This window comes from Mya arenaria, chromosome 2 (assembly GCF_026914265.1).
Source record: "Mya arenaria isolate MELC-2E11 chromosome 2, ASM2691426v1".
Classification (NCBI taxonomy): domain Eukaryota; kingdom Metazoa; phylum Mollusca; class Bivalvia; order Myida; family Myidae; genus Mya; species Mya arenaria.
This window is the reverse complement of record NC_069123.1, coordinates 52,201,099-52,220,032: the sequence shown is the minus strand read 5'-3', so window position 1 is coordinate 52,220,032 and position 18,934 is coordinate 52,201,099. Positions and strand designations below refer to the sequence as shown.

The window sequence follows — 18,934 nt, the reverse complement described above, 5'->3', positions numbered from 1 at the left end:
GTGGGCAATATTTTGTATAATTAACTTATATTGATGGGCAGTCTTTTGTATAATTGACTTATATTGGTGTGCAGCCTTTTGTATAATTAACTTATATTGGTGTGCAGCCTTTTGTATAATTAACTTATATTGATGGGCAGGCTTTTGTATAATTAACTTATATTGGTGAGCAGCCTTTTGTATTACGCTGAGTGGTTGACAGCTTAAGTATGTTTAATGTCTAGCATATTGTAGGAAGGGTTTTTGTACGAGTTGACGTTTCTGGCTATTGTATATGTACGTGGCCAACAGCTTATCTATATATTTTACGAGTTTTTTTTTAATTATGACGTTTTTATATTTTCGCTATATTATTGTATATTAACTTTCATTGGCTGACAACGTTTTATGCGATGTTCTTTTAGAATTTTACATTTATTGACGGACAAAGACAGTGTATAAAGGTACGAGACACGTGTTACCAATATGACACCAGGTTGCAGCCAATTTGATAAGACATATGATGGTCATACAGTGAGCAAATTATACACTTATATCTCTCCAACCTGACCGACCATCTACATTTGTATTTGTATATGTGCACTATTTTGCCGCGTCACGTAATTTTTGAAGTTCTACACAGGTATAATTGTGGTTTTGGGTTGGTCCACACGCCGCATGGTATGCTGTTGGTCATGATTCTTTTCCGGCCTTGCTGTTGAGGGCTTTTAAATGGTCAAATCACTATATGTTCGTGTTGGTGAGTTGGTCGGTACTAGAAGACGCGCACATGTCTGTGTAGTCGTCCTCCGGCAGGTCGGGCTTTGACCGACACGAGTAGAGTGTACATGCAATGCAGAACAGAAGCGCGGCGCAGAGGATCAGTAAGGCGCACGATATGCTGGCGATAACCACGCCCACTGGTGTGTCCGTGTGAATTAACGGGGAGGGCGACAAGCGGGCTGATAGTTGTCCAAACCTGTACACCGGCACCAAAATCAGGGCACCTACAACACCATACATTTTGTAATTATTATAACAACATTTATAAAGTAGACATGTTAAATAAAATTATTTTTAAGAAACTCAATTTTGTGTAGTATTTACTATAAAATGAGGTAGATATACCAACCGGAAATGACACAGAATGCCTGTGCGACGACAAGAAGGAAGACTGTGTGAATGCGTGTCTGTTTGACCCGACGGTCGCGGTCGAGTACAACAAACAGGACAACACAGAGTGCACCGAAGGACGCCAGTACCGCCACTAACGCTTCCAGTTGGAACGCGATTACTTCCAGATACGAGAAACCTGCAGTGAGTGAGATAAAATCGGCGTATATAAACAATAATTTTGGGATTTGTTTTTATTTTAGAGATAGTGATTCGACAAATTGTTGGTTGTAGCACTCTGAAGATGGCGAAATATGAGTCTGTCATTACTGTTGTTTTCCACCATCCAGATTCGTGGGAATACAGTAAACGTTTGACAATTTTCTTCTACATCATCCTACTCGGTAATGAGGATGGATTTACCAGTACATTGTTAATGAATGAATGAAGCCTTGAATCAAGAAGGTTATAAATGTCTGGAAGAAAACCATCGTTAGTTTTATTTACCTGATAACAACGACATATACGTACGTAAAAAATATGTTTTGACGTGTACATTTAGAACCTGAACTCAATATTTTAGATGTGTTTTACTGAATCATGAGCAATGTCCTAGATAAAGTACAACGTGGTTGCCAGTCGAAATGGTTTACGGAAGAAAGAAGTAACCTTTTTACGAAAGAGACAGATGCCATAGAAATGGTGAACATGGTCAATTTAAAGAAACAAAACAACGCCCTGTATCGTAAACATAATTGTCTGTAAGAAAATATTTCCTGATAAACTAAATGCAACATGGACAAGTATTACCATTATTTATCTATTTTTATCCGTAATATTGTTTTGCTCTTCTGCTAAAACAATTTGTTCTTTAATTTAAGTCTTGGCATATGTTGTATTTACTATGAACATGCATACAATATTTTTAATGCAATAAACAATGTTGAGTTAAAAATAACTTTAAACGGGTTCCAAAGAGGACCCAAACAAATTCCTACATATTTGAATATTACCTTCAATATCAAGGAAAGTTATTCCTGTTACACCGATCTGACAAGTTTGATAGATGCATGGATTTAAGATGTACACGGCGGCAAGCGTATTGGAACTACTTTCCTTGACATCAGAATAGCATTCGATTAAGTGGATAATGAAATACTTTTGCCTAAACTAAAATTGTTTCTTTTTCATACAACATGTTAGATACTTGATGTCGATTTACATAGCAAACGTGCAACAGTCAGTCAAAGTAGGTATTATGCAATCTGGATTTTACACTCCTACGGGTGTACGTCAAGGGTCAATATCAGGACGTTTATTATTGTTTTTTTATTAATGACATTGCTTGATATACTTATAATGTCGATCCAGCCTACTTCATCATACTGCATGGTTAATGGATCAAAATACTTGTGTAATGCAAAACAGTAATAAGTTGAAAACCTTTAATGGGTTTTCCTGTGTTATATAATTATATGTCTCACAGTTTTGAGTTTTTCAGTAACGTATGTGGCAAAACTATTGTTTGATGTTGAGATTTAGTATTGATATCATCCATATTTTTTTGTTAAACAGTCTGTGATATAACTACATGTGATATTTGGCTTGTTACTATGACATAAATATACACGATTAAATCTATCTATAAATAAAAAAGAATGGTTATCGGAACAGTAAATGAAACAAAACTAGCATCCAACCTTCTCTTAATAATAAATGGAACGTCTTTAGAAATTGTTATTGCTTAAAAACTGTTGGCATTTATACCGATAGTAATATCAAGTGGCATTCTCAACTTGACTTTTTCTGTAAGAAACAAACAAACAAATAAGTTGTTATCGCACACAGATGAGATTAAATATATAGTGGATAATTGTTTGTTTCAGTGTAAGATCGTAATATATTGGCGTAGCCACAAGTGAAATATTTACTTTTGAGTGTCCATGATGTCAATTATATTGCTATCTTTCGTACACGCAGTTCAGCTTGTTAATAATAAACAATAAATTGCCTCGTATAAACTATTTCAAAGATTGATTTCAGACTTGAATATGAAGGTATGTTACCCAAAAAAATGAATTTGGATCGTAATGAGTTCCTATTCGTACCTGCGAAAGTATTAAAACCAAATGCACAGAATTACACATAAATAATTGGGAGTCTGTCGATGAGTGCATGAAATATGATTATTACCATTAGTTTTCAATATTTTCGCTATTCATTATCTTGAGATATGGTTTGATACGCCATGATTGCCGGGTTCATTTTCTTTGTCTAAAGCATTGTGAAGATCTGTTTAAAATTTAAACAAATCTTCATCATGCTTTAGACAAAAAAATGTTCAAATCACACTAGTGGATCATTTAAATTTTACATAATTTGTTAAACAGTGTTTTTAAGTGTTCTTTTTCAGAAAGCCGCATTGAAAATGTATCATGTTTTCTTATGAACACAGTAATAATGTTCTATGTTATTTTAAAGGATATCTTTATTTTTGTTATAATTATTATTATTATTATTATCATTATTATTGTTATCATTATTATTATTACTATTATTATTATTATTATTATTATTATTATTATTATTATTATTATTGAAGTATTTTAATGTTTTATTTGTCAGATGATAATATATTTCATCATAACCTTTTCGTTCAGCTCAATTGTTGTCTTGAGACAAAGTATGCGTGTGTCAGTTCAAAAAAATTCACTAATTGAATCCTGTCGTCATTTCTAATGTAAATTAACTCTCATACAGAAGCATAACATAGACATGAAAGATATTCCCTAGACAGGCTTACCTAGCTCAACCTTTGAAAAGTGAAAATTGTGGTCTGGCAGTCGATCTCCAATCTCAATACTCCAACGAAAAATATCACCGTTTGTAGTGTTTTCTGGTTTATTTTCAGTCACTAGTTCCCTGTATGTTGCCGTGTTACATTCCATGGTCAAATTACTTCCGGGAGCGGCTGTAAAGTTTGTGCACTGGTAAACGGACCAGAGGCCGTAGTCCTGTTCGAGAGTCGCACAGGTGGACCGAAAGCGGAAAGAGAGCCAGCCGCGGACGGCGAGAGCGGCGAGTTGCAGGATGGAGGCGGCACATAGTCCCGCCCCTGTCGCCACTTTTAGCACTGTGGTCATCGTCATGATATTGCTACCATCCTGAAACCAGAATAGACTCATGTGTATAATAACTAGTCAAGCCAAAAATCACATGCCAATGGGGTATTATCAAGCCACCTGTCCGAAGCATCAACGGTTACTGGCAAAACTGACACTTCTAGCTAAAACGCGGATATTTATAATCTGCCTTACTAAACATTTGATCATGTAGTCGTGCTGCACCAAATGCCTAATTAATTGTTAAGTAATAAATAGATAACAATAAAAAAAACTGTATACGTCAATCATGCGCGAAATGTTTAAAAACCAACTTAATAGAACAGAGTAATGACTTCATTGAAATTTGGCGGTTGTTTTTTCAGATGCTTTCTAAATGTTTACATCCATGCTATTGGCAGGGGCATGAGGGTAGTCAATAAGTGTGCTTGTAACATGCTGTTTACGTTTACGTTTTTTAGATATCGTATAATATTATTATCAACCTGCATATACGCTTGAAACCTAAAGGTGGGCTAAATCAAAGTATGAGGTGTGCGCGGAATAATGTTCATGCTGATACAAGTTAATATCGCGACGATATGGTTATTTAGCATTAATAATGTTAGATTATTATTTAAAATTCGTTATTCCTCCTATACTATTTTGAATTTGTAAATTGTATAAATATACTATGAAACTATTTTGTATAGACAACAGTATTCTTACCACAACGGTCGGAGATAATTCCAGTGTGAAACTTGTAACCTGCAAATCGATAGCAGAATCACTGATTAGCGGAGATCGGAACGAGACGTTGATGGAAAATCAGGCATTTAATTTGCAAAGTAGATTGTGTAAATTCAGGGGCGGATCCAGGAGTTGACGTTAAAGGGGTTGTCACCTCTGGTGTAAGCTTTTGAATTATGCCCCTCTCTCGCAACTTAAATTCATTTGGTTTAAAGTGTTGGTAGGGTGGAGGGTGTGGGTTGGAGATACTGGAGAAAATGTTAACAATTTTTAGGCCGAAATGGCGTATATTATTAGTTTTTTTTTCTCCCATATTGAAATTAAAAGTAAACTTGGACGGTTTTAGATGGATCCGCTAGTAAAATTAACTACATAGGTATTTCTCCAGGAACCGTTTCGACGGCTTAGAACAACCGTAACTACACAAATGGCGACCAATTCCTTTCAACAATATGTGATAATGGTGATGAACAATTTTACGTTTGATTTTATGTAGTCTTGTATCTGATTATGGCCGACAGACATAATTGCTTATTGCCGTAAGCATGTTAATAACAGTTTCTTGACAAAACATGATATGCATCTAATTGGTATAATCAATGATGTGTAGAAGGTTGCGAAATAAGAAATGATACATATAAACAACCCTTTATCGGGCTAGTATGTTCAAGCTTATTAAGTGGAATTCGCAAACCATAACTAGATAACCTGTTAATGTCATACGGCTAAAAAAGGTATCAGGTGGCAGTTCTGTGCACTTTCAAGCCTGTTTTAGTCTTATGATATTTATCTTACAAAAAAGTATAATAATAACATATATAACGGCAATATTAACTCGATAGCTAAAAAATTATCGCAAAAATTAAGTGGTTAACACGAAGTGATTCGCCAATTTCGCCAAAGAAATGCCGCGTTTGTGGTTGGCCAAAACATTCTCATTGATACCTATGCAGGGACAACTGGCCCCAGTATCACCAAATTACTTACGTAAAACTCAAGTTCAATCTCAGCACTTTTAACCACATCATCAAAAAATCGTACATGTTTTTTTTTACACTTTCTCTCGTAATATATGTTGATAAAGATCATAGGCCAAGACCCCAAAGAAACAATATTCGGCAGCAAAAGTGTGATTGAGCACTATCCATTGCTTTTTATTTTAAAAAACTCACTAGACAAGTACAATGGTTGGTTAGCTTTCTTGGAAATATTGACAAAAAGGTTTTTATCAACAATTCTGTATGCATATACGTTTTTAATAAGAGTAAAAATATGCAGCATTTTAAATCATTCCATGCTTTTGTGAAGGAAAATAAGTTGAGATTTGACTTGACAATGAGTATTTCTGTGATATTGGGACCTGACCTTATATCCGCTCTCTCTGACGTCATTGTCAGCCGGAGGTCAATGTCCCGAAGTCTTTTATAACTTGATTTCGATTTCTATCGTTCCGAGACACAAGAGGGAGAAATAATGGAACATTGAGATTGCCATGGTATTTTGTTAATTAAATTGTGTCTTGAAAGCTTTTGTCTTGATTGAATTCTCCAGTATTGTTGTAAGGAAAAAATCATCGACAATATAGAGAAAAGGGTCTCCTTGATGATTTTCACTCATCAGTTCTGTCATTATAAATGTTAAAAAAAATCCACATCCTTTTTGACTTTAAAACACATATACATGTATGTCTTTGTACACATTTTATTGTCGTTGATTTCGATTTAATAAGAACAGACAGACTCAGAAAAACTTATGGTTTTGGTAACTTTTCATTTCTGATGAATTTATACTTTGCATACTACTGTTTTACCATTCAAGATGAGGACGTGGGTTCCAAGTCCTCATTTTTGAGAAAAAAGTGTCCGGCATGTTATACAAATCATTTTTATATGTCGTGTTAGGAGAATGTCTATTGTTTATGAAAAGTGCCTTTGGCCACATGGCGGCTCTTGCGAATTCGCTAAATTCAAGATGGCGTTCAAAATGGCCGCCAAAATTTGTAATATGAGAAATAATCAAATAATAGGTTGATAAGATATTTTGAAAGTAAATATTAAAACCAAATCACTTTTAAATATATACATACACTCACTACTGTTCAGATTCAAGTTTATTTACATTTTTTATATTTTAAAGGTCAAGGTCATTTTAGAGGTCAAAATGTAAATTTTGAGAAAAATACACTATCGGACTGGCTTCTTTCTTTTATTATTTAAAATGATAATGTGTATCAAGCTTATATATATACCTAAATGAACTGCTATGTATGTTCTTTCAATATATATTTTTTGAATGCACCCTATATGCTGTTACCATGGAAGTGTAAGAGTCTTAATAATGAGGCAAATTGTGCAAGTGTTACACTCAAAGTCTTAGTCAATAGTATATCTAAATGCATGGAATGCATCTCTTTCATAATGTGTTTTATGTTACCATGCGTGAATGATCTCTTCAATGTCAAGGTCAAGTTCATTTCAAGGTCAAAATACAAATACGCAAAATGTTTGTATCTTTAAGATATTAAGTCTATTGTTTATTTTCTTCTCTTTTTAAAGTTTACTATTGCATGTTCATTTACAACGTGTGATTGCAGAACTAAATATCAAGAATATATATATATCAATATTAGGTCAGTTTTCAGAGAACAGTGTCAGAGTTTCTAAAAACATTTTGGTGCCATAGCAGTACACGTTGCATAATGAAAGTGCAGAAATTGGCGTTACAATTAAGTTTTCCAGTTAAATTTTTGACTATATACCTATGTCTTAAATCTAAATACAAGCAGTTTTTCCATTTCATAATATGCTTAAATTACAAATAATGGTTATTATAAGGTCATAACACAAAATTGTACCTTGTTTGAGTGTTTTCTTTGTTTTCGTCTATAAAATAACTCCTCCGAAATCTGAACGGTAACCAGTAGGCGGATCCTAACCATAGAGTAACTTGAGTCAAATAAATAAAATAAGCAATTCACTTATATACATGATATTTAATGACATTTTTCCTTGACAACAAATTGGTCACCATCTACACTAATTATTGAAATATATATAAGGTTGATGATACACTAATATATACCTTACTCTTAGAGATTGCCGATCTATATACTAGTTTTATCGTTTTGAAGATATTTCAAATTCAGTTTGGTTAAAAAATATTGCCAAATTCTGTATTTCTACTTCATTTTATTTAATTTATACTAATGTGTAAAAAGAAAGCAGTTCTTAATTGAAAGGTGGTCGAATGTTTTGAATAAAAATGTGGAATGAAGGGAAACTAGTCAAATATGAAAAAAACCTTATAGGATATACAAGTTAATTTAAAACGAAGAACAAACTTCGGATTTCATATGGACAACTATATCATATCATATAAATATGAATCTCCTGTTATGTGTCTTGCTTGGGTTTGCTTTGCTCTAAATATACTATATCGTTCCGAAAATGTTGTCTTAAGGGCATTGTGTATGCTTACTTAGAGCTTCACATGGGTTTGTTTGGATCTAAATGGGCTCTATGGTTTCCAAAATGTGGTCTATTTGACACTGAGTAGGCTTATTTAGTGCTGCACATGAGTTTGTTTGGCTCTAAACAGGCTTTATATTTGCCAAACTGTAGTCTAATGCGTACTTTATATGCTAATTTACAGCTGCACATTGGTTTGTTTTGATCTTAACAGGCTTAATATTTTCCAAAATGTGGTCTAATGGGCACTGTGGATGCTGACTTAGAGCTGCACATATGTTTGTTTTTATCTAAATGGGCTTTGTGGTTTCCAAAATGTGGTCCATTTGACACTGAGTTGGCTTATTTTGAGCTGCCCATGGGTTTGGTTTTATCTAAATGGGCTTAATGGTTTCCAAAATGTGGTCTTAAGGGCACGGTGTATGCTTACTTAAAGCTTCAAATGGGTTTGTTTGGATCTATACGGGCTTTATGGTTTCCGAAATGGAGTCTATTTCACACTGGGCAAGCTTACTAAGTGCTGCACATGGGTTTGTTTTTATCTAAACTGGCTTCATATTTGCCGAAATGTGGTCTAATGGGTACTGTGTAAGCTTATTTAGAGCTGTACATAGGTTTGTTTGGATCTAAACGGGCTTAATGGTTGCCAAATGCGGTCTATTTGACACTTAGTAGGCTTAATTAGAGCTACACATGGGTATGTTTGGCTCTAAATAAGCATTATTGTAGTCACAATTGACTTGATAGATAATTGAACCTACTTAATTATAGACCTATCGAGTTTTAACCTTGATATGATTGACTGTACACTGGTACTGGTACTGTTTCGGCTCGTATAGAACCTAAATGGTCTTGAATATGGCAACTTTATGGATCACTTGACACTCGATTGGCTTCATACGGTCTATATTTGGCAGATATCAGAAATGAAAAAAGTTTATTGGACACAAAGTGGACTTGCGAACAGCCATAGTGTGATGATGGTCTGGAAGATTGGGTTAGGTTACAGACCAAAAGCGGTTAAATGACCACTGGCTTGGCTTTCGTAGAGCCCGTATGTATTTATTTGATAATGAAAGCGTTTGTCTGTTACAATAATAGTGATTTTTGAGTTGTTGACGAACCCTTCTGTAGTAAGAAAGGTACAAAATGGGCTTTATTGCAATCATTCAGAGGGCTGTTGGGGACCTTTTGTGTCATGTGGATTCTTTTTTTGGCGCTTAGAAGGGCACAAAATGAGCCATAATGTGGTTTCGGGCATTCAGTAGGCTTATATATAACACTTTCTGGCCGGCTTAGCAGGTATTATACCTAGAACGAACTGATTTTGGATTATGATATCAAAACATTAAGTTGGCAAAACATTGGATGGACTTGAAAAGGCTGGATGTGCTTACATGGGACTCATAAAAATATATGTCATGTAGCATGTTTAAATTGGCTCAAGAAGGGACATTTTCTGGTTGACTTGACTTTTAATATGGGAAATATATTAACTATATGGTTAGAACTGCTTGGTGATTTTGATAATGTTTAGACGTTTTTAGATCAAATTTAACCAAAATATAAATAAATTAAATAATAACAACGTTGATATTGAACATATTTGCATTTTGACATTCAAATGACATTCAGATGAGTTTGACTTTGATTTTGAAAAGCTTAATTTTGTATTTCAATGTGAACTACTTTATAAAATAGTTAACATCTATTCGTATGCATATATGTTTAAAAATGAAACAGTTACAATGTACTAATAATAAAATCTCTAGGAATCAACAAATTGTTGTAACTGCCTTGGGTAACATGTACAAGGATGACACCTAGTTGTCTCCATATCATCTTTAAAACATTTCACTTAAAAGTAACTGAACAGAGTTCAAAATAGAGAAAACTATCAATTACTTTTCTGCAAACACAAATTAATTAACAAAATTTAAAAAATAAAAAGGCGAAAATAACAATATTCTCAACTGTTTGTGTTTCAATATAGTTTGACCTTGAACTGACCTTGACCTTGAAGCAATCAGATAAGTATGTCAACATGAAGCACAGTATGAAATTGATACATGCCATGAATTAAGATATACATATTAATTGGCTGTTACACTAGCACAACTTGCCATAAGACTCGTTCAGCAATAACAATCTTGCGATCACCTTTAATTGGCACACTTTAACGGTATGATCCTTGGCGGTTTCAAAAAATAAAAAAGCTATACCCTAAACAATTGTTTTAAATGAGGGAACATATAATTTACAATTCTGTCTACGCCTTTAGACACATACTAAATGTAAATTGAAATGAAAATGGAAAAAAGTATATATAAACAATATATTTTGAGTTATTTTGCATATCTTGACCTTGAAATGACCATGACCTTGAAATGGCTGAAATAAGCTTAAACTTGACATGGGAGAGGTCAGATGGATATGTCAACATAAAGCATACAATTTAATAGATACAAGCCATGTATTAAGACTTTCAGAGTAACATTAGCACAGTTTGCTATAAGACTCTTACAGCAATAGCAATCTTGCGACCACCTTTGGCATGCTATTATAGTATGAACCCTTGGCGTTTTCAAAACAATATAGAAGCTATATCCTAAAATATTGTTTTAAATGAAGGAACATACAATTTACAATTCTGCCAGCACTTTTTGACACACACTTAACATAAATGAATTAAAAAAAGAAGAAAAGTGAACAGGAAAAATAGAATTTTAGGGCATTTTTTATACTTTGACCTTGAAAATGACCTTGACAATGACCTTGACTTATTTAAGGTTATATGTCAATTTGAAGTACATTATGAGAAAAGTAATATCCATGTGAATATTTTTTTCTTATTTATTTAATGAAAATAGCTATATTCGAACATAGTATTTTTACTGAAATGGCAATTAATGGCGGCCATCTTGGGCGCCATCTTGGATATTTCCTTTTCGCAAGAGCCGCCAAGTGGCCAAACGCACTTTTCATAATCTACAGACTTTAACCTACAATTTGATACCAAATTTTTTTGTGTATAGCAGAGGGGTGCAGTAAATTTCCTTATTTTTCACATTTTTCTGCCTTGGAACCCAGACTCAAAGGGGTTCTTACATGGGTCATCACGGGTCACAACCGATGTCAAAAAACAAGCGAGTGACCGGTTAATTTCTAAATAACTTTTTTTGAAAGAAAATATATGAAATTATTTCATAGCCTATAAAAGACTTTGCTATTTTCTGCATCGAAATATTTTAGATTCGTTTGCATTTAAATGATGCAATCCTCTGCCAATATTTCAAATTTACGCAATTTTATAGAATTATCAATGCTGAAATTTTGCCCAAGGTTTACATCGGTTGTGACCCGTGGTGACCCATGTGAGAACCCCTTTGAGGTCACGTGATACCCCTCCATGGCATTGCTCGTTGTTATATTTGAATTGACAACATATTATTTTTGTCGTTATTTATCAATTTTAATGCTCGTGATATGTATTTTACTATCCGAAAATAAATGCTGGTTTAACCTATATAAATGCTCTCAATGAAAGAGAATCAAATTCCGATAGTTTGTAGTGATGCTATTCCTGTAACATCTATGAGTAATCTATATTTTCTGTGTTTAAAATTGTTTTATGATGGTGTTACAAATCTGAATTATTGGTTTTTTTTATCAAACCATGCTCGAATTTGGGAGAAGAGCCAATGAATTCAAAACTGCAATGTAATTATATTTTTAAGAAAGCAGATTTTACTAGCGTATTCATAAGCCAGCGTTTATAACGATGATTAATGTTATGATCTTGTTTGCGAGAACAATTATTCTGCAATGCTCATTTCGCAAGAAAGTCATAACTATAAACTTACGTACCTATCATAATTCCAGTCGAAATTGCTACATATATCTCATAGACCTGCGTATCTCGGGCTGCTAAACAGCTATTTGACGGCTTTGACGCTACATCTGATAGATTTGATGACTGGGCAACGAGTATTATAGATGTTTGACTAATGAAAGAATTGGAGTCTCGCGGCATACGGCAACTCATTGTGATGATTAAACTGCCATCTCCCTGAAAGACATTTAGGAAGGATGTAAAGACCCCAGTTTCTCTCATCAGAGAGGTTCGGTGCCATCAACACTCGCGCAGCATCAGTATCGCGCTGGCTGGCAGGTGCTCGGACAGTCATGTTTTCGTAGTAGCATTATGCATACAACACGAGCGTAAGCTGTTATCCTATCTGAAAAATAGAAATTCCGATTTGACTTAATTCTCAGGAATACATTTTTCAACAGTGAAAAGGGTTTCATTACAGAAAACGTTTATTGAATAAACGTTAATGGACATTATCGGTGATCAGCACTGACAGGGCAGCGTTCGGGAAGTTACGTGGAAGTTTGTCAGAATAATGATTTTATACAGGCATCGATTAAGCATCTGCTTACTTCAGACAATGTCAGAGAGGGTGTCAATGACAACAATACAGCATAGGAGGTGCTGTTGACATGGCAACTGTAGAGGAACAAACATACTTCCTGGGAATATGGTGCACGAGGGAATGATTGAACATGACTGTAAGCAGTATGGCTCTGTTGAATATAGTCGGATATTTGTTTTCATTGATATACAGTTGAATGTATACGCAGTGTTACAAAGTGTATAGACACTTTGCTGGGAACATTTTTTAGATCACAGCATGATTGCATCCTTATTAGTGGAGCTGTGTATGTGAGCAATCTAATATTGAGATTAGATTATACATGTGCTCTATTGTCCGTGCTCGGCGGCGTTAGGAACGTTGATATGACGTCACTTTTTGCTAGCGTTACGTTCACTGCCGTTCTCGCGGCACTCTCTGTGATATGCCAGACAACTGGCTTAATTTTCCCGGGCTGGCTGACCGTGGAAAGTAAGCAGTTCAGCCTGAATATGGCACTGTGGTTCGTGGTGTTCTGTCAGCACAGGGTGGTAGTTAACAGCACCAACACGACGACAACGTGTGAGAAGTTCTCCTATGGGAGATTCTTCGCAGAAATGAAACCGTCTACTGCTGCAAATTTAAGTATGTATACCATACATGTACAGTTTATATGAGCAGAACAAAAACTTACTCGCATTATTTATACAGGTCAACAGATATGTTACAATTTTGTTTATCATAATTATAAAACCAGTTAATGTTTAAATAGATTTGTGTCCGGTCGTTTGGACACTATAATTAAAGATGCCAACTAGACAGTGGTAAGGGCCTCGATACTTAACTAACAGGAACCAGATGCCAATATTTATTGCTTTTCAACAAAGCGAGGATGATTTTGTTGAGATCAGTGGCAGTTCTTCTGTCCATGTCCTCGCGAATACTTCAATGGTCAAAAAGTTTAAATAAAACGTTTTTCTGAAATACAAAAAGAAAGAGTATAATATAGGACACTCAAATCTGCAATGTAGTTAATATATAATTTACAAAACATCGATTGCCATTAACTCCCCAAATTTAAACAGAAACTAATGCACAAAATTAGCTAAAAGCTATGATGTTTAAATGCCGTGGTAATAAATGTTTTAATGGGCGTCCTGTAAAATTGCAGAATCAATATTTCTCAACATGATTCATTTCTGGGAGAGGAGATCATGGAAGGTTTTTGATCAATCTTCATTCAGGCGAGCTCGCATTTCCATACATGACAATGAAATCATAGTGTTCAGCCATGAAGAAACTTTTGTGGAAGCAAAAAACATTAGAATGCATGTCAGTATCCTAAGAAAATGTTGCCAAATAGTATATATTTGCTTCCTTTTTCATTCCCTTTTCATCATGTGTTTGCCAGGGCACCATTATAACACCAAATCAAATTCATATAGAATTTATATATCGAACAATGTAATTATATTTTATTAAATTAATTGTTATTTATTAAAATACAAACTCGTATACTAGTCTTGTATCATATGAATTTGTATAATATAATATAGGGCAAGATTCCGTGTCTAGTGTACCAATACTAACAAGAAATATATTATGACCTACTGTGTGTCTTTTACCTTCAACCATCCACGTTCTGTCCATATCTATATATGTTGATGGATGCAAAAGACACATACTTTGTGGTTTCAAACAAATGCATTGTAACTGTACACAGGTTTATACAAACATATATTTCAAATTTTGGTGTAATTGTTGAATGCAGGATACTAAAATGGACATATAATAAATGAACCAATCGTTTAATGTAACCGTGTACAAGCAGTCATTTTTTATTTGGTAATAAAGACCACCTGTCCCAAACATCAAGCATACAGCCTAGATAAATGCTGCCAACTCTGTGATTTCCGTCCAGTGCAATGTTTAACGATATTGGAAGCAGTTATTAAGGAACAAACAATAAACCCAAGGGCGATTTTGTGCCTAGCAGAGGTTTTCAACAGTGCAAGCGGCACAGTGCAAGCGGGCCTTTCATAACAGTCCATAACAACTGGTGAAACACCTCCTAGGATTGATGACGAAACGAAGCCCAGTCGTACTGTTAACAATCTGTCCTAGGTACAAAACCGCTCCTAGGACTGTTGGCGAACCGAAGCCCAGTCGTACTGTTAACAATCTGCCCTAGATACAAAACCACTCCTAGGACTGTTCACAATCTGTTCTAGGTACAAAACCGCTCCTAGGACTGTTTGCGAACCGAAGCCCAGTCGTACTGTTAACAATCTGTCCTAGGTACAAAACCACTCCTAGGACTGTTGGCGAACCGAAGCCCAGTCGTACTGTTAACAATCTGTCCTAGGTACAAAACCGCTCCTAGGACTGTTGACGGGCCGAAGCCAAGTCGTACTGTTAACAATCTGCCCTAGGTACGAAACCGCTCGTAGGACTGTTGGCGAGCCGAACCCCAGTCGTACTGTTAACAATCTGCCCTAGGTACGAAACCGCTCCTAGGACTGTTGGCGAGCCGAAGCCCAGTACTACTGTTAACAATCTGCCCTAGATACAAAACCACTCCTGTGATGGTTGATGAAATACCTCCAGGTATCCATATAAGAGTGAAATATTGTCCTTGTTTGTGTTCACAATGACTATAAAATTGAAAATGATTAATAGGTGAACCTTTGCAACTGTGACATGAAGTGTGCTTGCCCCTGTTTTGTCTCTGTTTTATGACATTTTAATCCATGTTACATGTTCAAGTATCATGCGATACATATGTGTAGGCTCAATGGTATTTGGGACAAGAACAACAAAACAATTCATATTAAGTTGTCCCATGCTTGCCAAGAATTTGCCAATGACAATTTGTTGTTTTTGCCCAAAATTTGCCTACTATACTTTATAAAAAAAATGTATGTTTGGAATGGAAAAAACAACACTGACGTGTTTGGAATGACAAGTACTACAGTCCCGGTATATTTCTCTATAAACAAGGCGCCAAACAATTCTTGGCAATTTCATTGTTGACACATTGTTCGTGCCGTCTGATGCACGTCAGTCCCTAAACCATTATCGAAGACGTTTCCTTCTTGCAAGGGAGGACTTCATTTCAAACGTACTGTTTTTTTGTGTGTCATAGCGGCAACCAAGCCATATAACTTTATATTTCAGTGGTCGGGTACGAGTCGCAGGTGGGGACGCAGATACAAGTCACTTCCTGTTGGCTGCTGGCGTTACTGGCGCTGCTGCTTCTCATGCTCCAGTGGCGTACGCTGCGGCACCGGTCGCGGAGAGGTTTCACAATCTACGAGGACGAGCCGCGGGGCACGTGCAACAGTAGGGCCAAGTTCCAATACAGCGGCGGTTTTGCCGCCATATTCCAGATGTTCTCAGGTAGAAATATACAGATCATTAAAAGAAACAATGTATTACGTAAAAAGAAAAATGCAGATTGTGTTGTTTTTGTTGGAGGAACATGTCTACGATATTATGTAGTATGTGATTGGAATGATAATGCTTTAAGCTGGTCCACAGGATACCATCACGTACACGCTAAATGATGCACAAAAAAACAACAACAAAATTATACATTTAGCATATAAGCATTCTTATCGCAGGCAAAAATACATAACTATATATACATATAATAATGTCTGTTTTCAGGTGTGTTATTGTCTTTAGTGATTGTAGACTTTTCCAAGAAGTACCATTCTATAAAGGAACCCCGACCTTCAATACCCTACACGCTTCTTATATCGGGTGCAGCTGTCGTCTGCTCTGCACTGTGTAGCGTGATCCAAATGTACATTGTATTTCACGTGCGGGAAAACCCGCCACGTCAACGACAGGACTCACGTGAGGAGACGGTTGACGCTCAGCAGAAAATTCCCATGAGCGACATCATGCAGGGCGCCGGTCACGCGTCCGACCCGGAAGCGCGACACTCGTCCATGGACAACGGCGAGTACATGTTTGGATTGGAGTACAGCAACGAGGGGCCGCCTCTCATGTACCGCACCCAGGGTACCCGGAAACCAGACAAACCAGCACACCCGTTTCCTGGATACAAACTGGCCAAACAAAATATGAAGGGGCATGACAAAAAGTGGTGGTCTAAAGTGACGTTTGCATCCGTACCATATCTATGACCATTCAAGAAACAGTTGTGTTTGAACCATTCAGTGAAGAATAATCAGTTTTGCAATAAGCCATTAGTAATCATGATTGCACGCACAACCATAGTAATTGAAATTATACACAAGCGCTTCAGCGCGAGCATATACTTTCAATCACGAGGTTAGTCGGCTGCGTAACTATTTTGTACAGCTTTACGCAGGACAACGTTCAATAACAACAGTGCAGTATAAGTCAATAGTGTTATACTGTTTCCATAATTAAGCTAGTTATCGAACGGTTAAGCCTCGCCACAGTAATAAAGTTCCGATATTGGAGGTAATGTATAGTACAGATGAATAGTGAACTGCATACAAATTGTTTGTTTTTTTTTAAATAATTACATTTGTAATAGTTAATGCACCCACTACCCGAATTGTTGAAATTATACACGAGCATTTCAGCCCGAGTGTATAATTTCAATAACGAGGCCATAGTGGGTGATAAAACTGATTTATACCATGTTGTTAAGGACAACTTTCAATAACTATTATGTGGTATAAGTGAATAGCATTGTATTGTTTCCCGCACGCTAGTAATTGAACTACTCAGCTCGGCCTACTTGTTAACGTTCCGTTAATGAATAGACGGGAAAAACACACACAACCAAACATGATGCAGCGTTCATTATCGGCTCTGTTCGCTGTGCATGCATTGAATTTGCTTTTAATTAACTGATCCATAAACTGTACACGTTTTCTTAAGGATATGATTAAGATCATTTAGTTGCTTAATAATTGGCTACAAGCCACCCCACAATATTGAACAACCGCATCAGCCATTTTCAGGACATTTATTGCAAAACCCTTTAAATGAGTTTTATGTGTGCAATTAGTCGATTAATAGTTAGCTCGTGATTACTGGTATTCTAATTGTCTCAATGTTGATGTGTTGCGACCATCATGCATCACTGTACTGACGTTCGAGGGGGTGTCATTTAGGGCTGTAGCCTTTTGACTTGCACACCTCCCTCCCTATATTTGGTTTAAGGTGTGGCCCGGGGTGTGTGGATAGTCCTTGAGATTTCTAGTCCGAAATGGTGCTTTTTGGGCGTACTTTATTACCTTTTCTCCTATATAGAAAAGTATACATGGACGATTTTAGGGCGGAGGTGGCGGTTTCGCTCCCCGCTCCCCTGGACCCGCTAGTGATTATGACATGCATAATTTTCAATGTCGGTTTTACATGTTATATCGGTTCATCATATTTCAGCCCATATTAACATATTTGCGATTCCCAGTTTCATATGGTTCCGACCTTCAGTGCCTTTGATGCATGCTGTACTGCTTGAAATACATTTTAATTTGTTCACCATTGCGTATGTCCATGGCGATTGCTCTGAAGTTTTCTAAAACGAAAACATGAACGTGTATTATTGTCTTTAATTATTTAAAAGGAGCAAAGGTTATGCGTAAGTGATTTCAGATAAACCATGGTGTTGGCTTATGTTTGTTGAAGTTAAATTTATGGTATGTACATAAAATGTGGAATAAAAGTATTTTTCATTAATATTTAGCGCATGTGTTATATATTTGTTTCATGTTTAAACGGAATAGACACCAGATTGTTCCAGAATCGGAAAATACAGTATTTCCTCAAAACAAGGCTAGAATTGTCAACACGAGCTAGTATGAGGCCGAAAATACAACATCTTACATGATTAAGATAATATTTTGTCGCTGTCTCAGCTGAGTTTACCTGTTTAAAAAAGCGCATAATGGTTTCCCAGTTCAGAGCGTGTATATTTAGCATGTGAAAGTCAGGTTATAAGTTATAAAACCAAGTATTTGTTCGACTTACAGAAAAATACGCAAAACATCGACAGGTGCTTGTGTCGAAAACGATGTGATACATCAGTAATTAAGATTCAATTAGTTGTTCACAACGTAATCAATTTTATGTAAGTTTTTGACAATTTTCTTTTTTTCTC

The 18,934-nt window shown here is 35.8% G+C and overlaps 2 protein-coding genes across 2 annotated transcripts; one reads left to right on the top strand and one right to left on the bottom strand.

The window, feature by feature from the left end:
* Positions 1-477: 477 nt before the first annotated feature.
* LOC128243819 (uncharacterized) lies at positions 478-4,945 on the bottom strand. The gene is made up of 4 exons (XM_052961788.1): positions 4,923-4,945; positions 3,896-4,256; positions 1,112-1,291; positions 478-986 (listed from the first exon to the last, which is right to left on the bottom strand). Exons 2-4 carry the CDS (start codon positions 4,239-4,241, stop codon positions 724-726), a joined length of 789 nt encoding a protein of 262 aa, XP_052817748.1. The 5' UTR covers positions 4,242-4,256; positions 4,923-4,945; the 3' UTR covers positions 478-723.
* A 7,382-nt stretch (positions 4,946-12,327) lies between these two features.
* On the top strand, positions 12,328-18,515 carry LOC128244948 (uncharacterized). The gene is made up of 3 exons (XM_052963119.1): positions 12,328-13,470; positions 16,003-16,224; positions 16,495-18,515. Exons 1-3 carry the CDS (start codon positions 13,212-13,214, stop codon positions 16,977-16,979), a joined length of 966 nt encoding a protein of 321 aa, XP_052819079.1. The 5' UTR covers positions 12,328-13,211; the 3' UTR covers positions 16,980-18,515.
* Positions 18,516-18,934: the final 419 nt, after the last annotated feature.

Excerpts from the sequence above, each read along its gene's own strand:
- LOC128243819 (XM_052961788.1), bottom strand. The coding sequence starts at position 4,241 with ATGACGATGACCACAGTGCTAAAAGTGGCGACAGGGGCGGGACTATGT. Across the intron at positions 1,292-3,895 it reads CTTTTCAAAGGTTGAGCTAG|GTTTCTCGTATCTGGAAGTA; the intron begins GTAAGCCTGTCT and ends CACTCACTGCAG. Across the intron at positions 987-1,111 it reads GGCATTCTGTGTCATTTCCG|GTGCCCTGATTTTGGTGCCG; the intron begins GTTGGTATATCT and ends ATGGTGTTGTAG.
- LOC128244948 (XM_052963119.1), top strand. The coding sequence starts at position 13,212 with ATGACGTCACTTTTTGCTAGCGTTACGTTCACTGCCGTTCTCGCGGCA. Across the intron at positions 13,471-16,002 it reads GTCTACTGCTGCAAATTTAA|TGGTCGGGTACGAGTCGCAG; the intron begins GTATGTATACCA and ends TTTATATTTCAG. Across the intron at positions 16,225-16,494 it reads CATATTCCAGATGTTCTCAG|GTGTGTTATTGTCTTTAGTG; the intron begins GTAGAAATATAC and ends GTCTGTTTTCAG.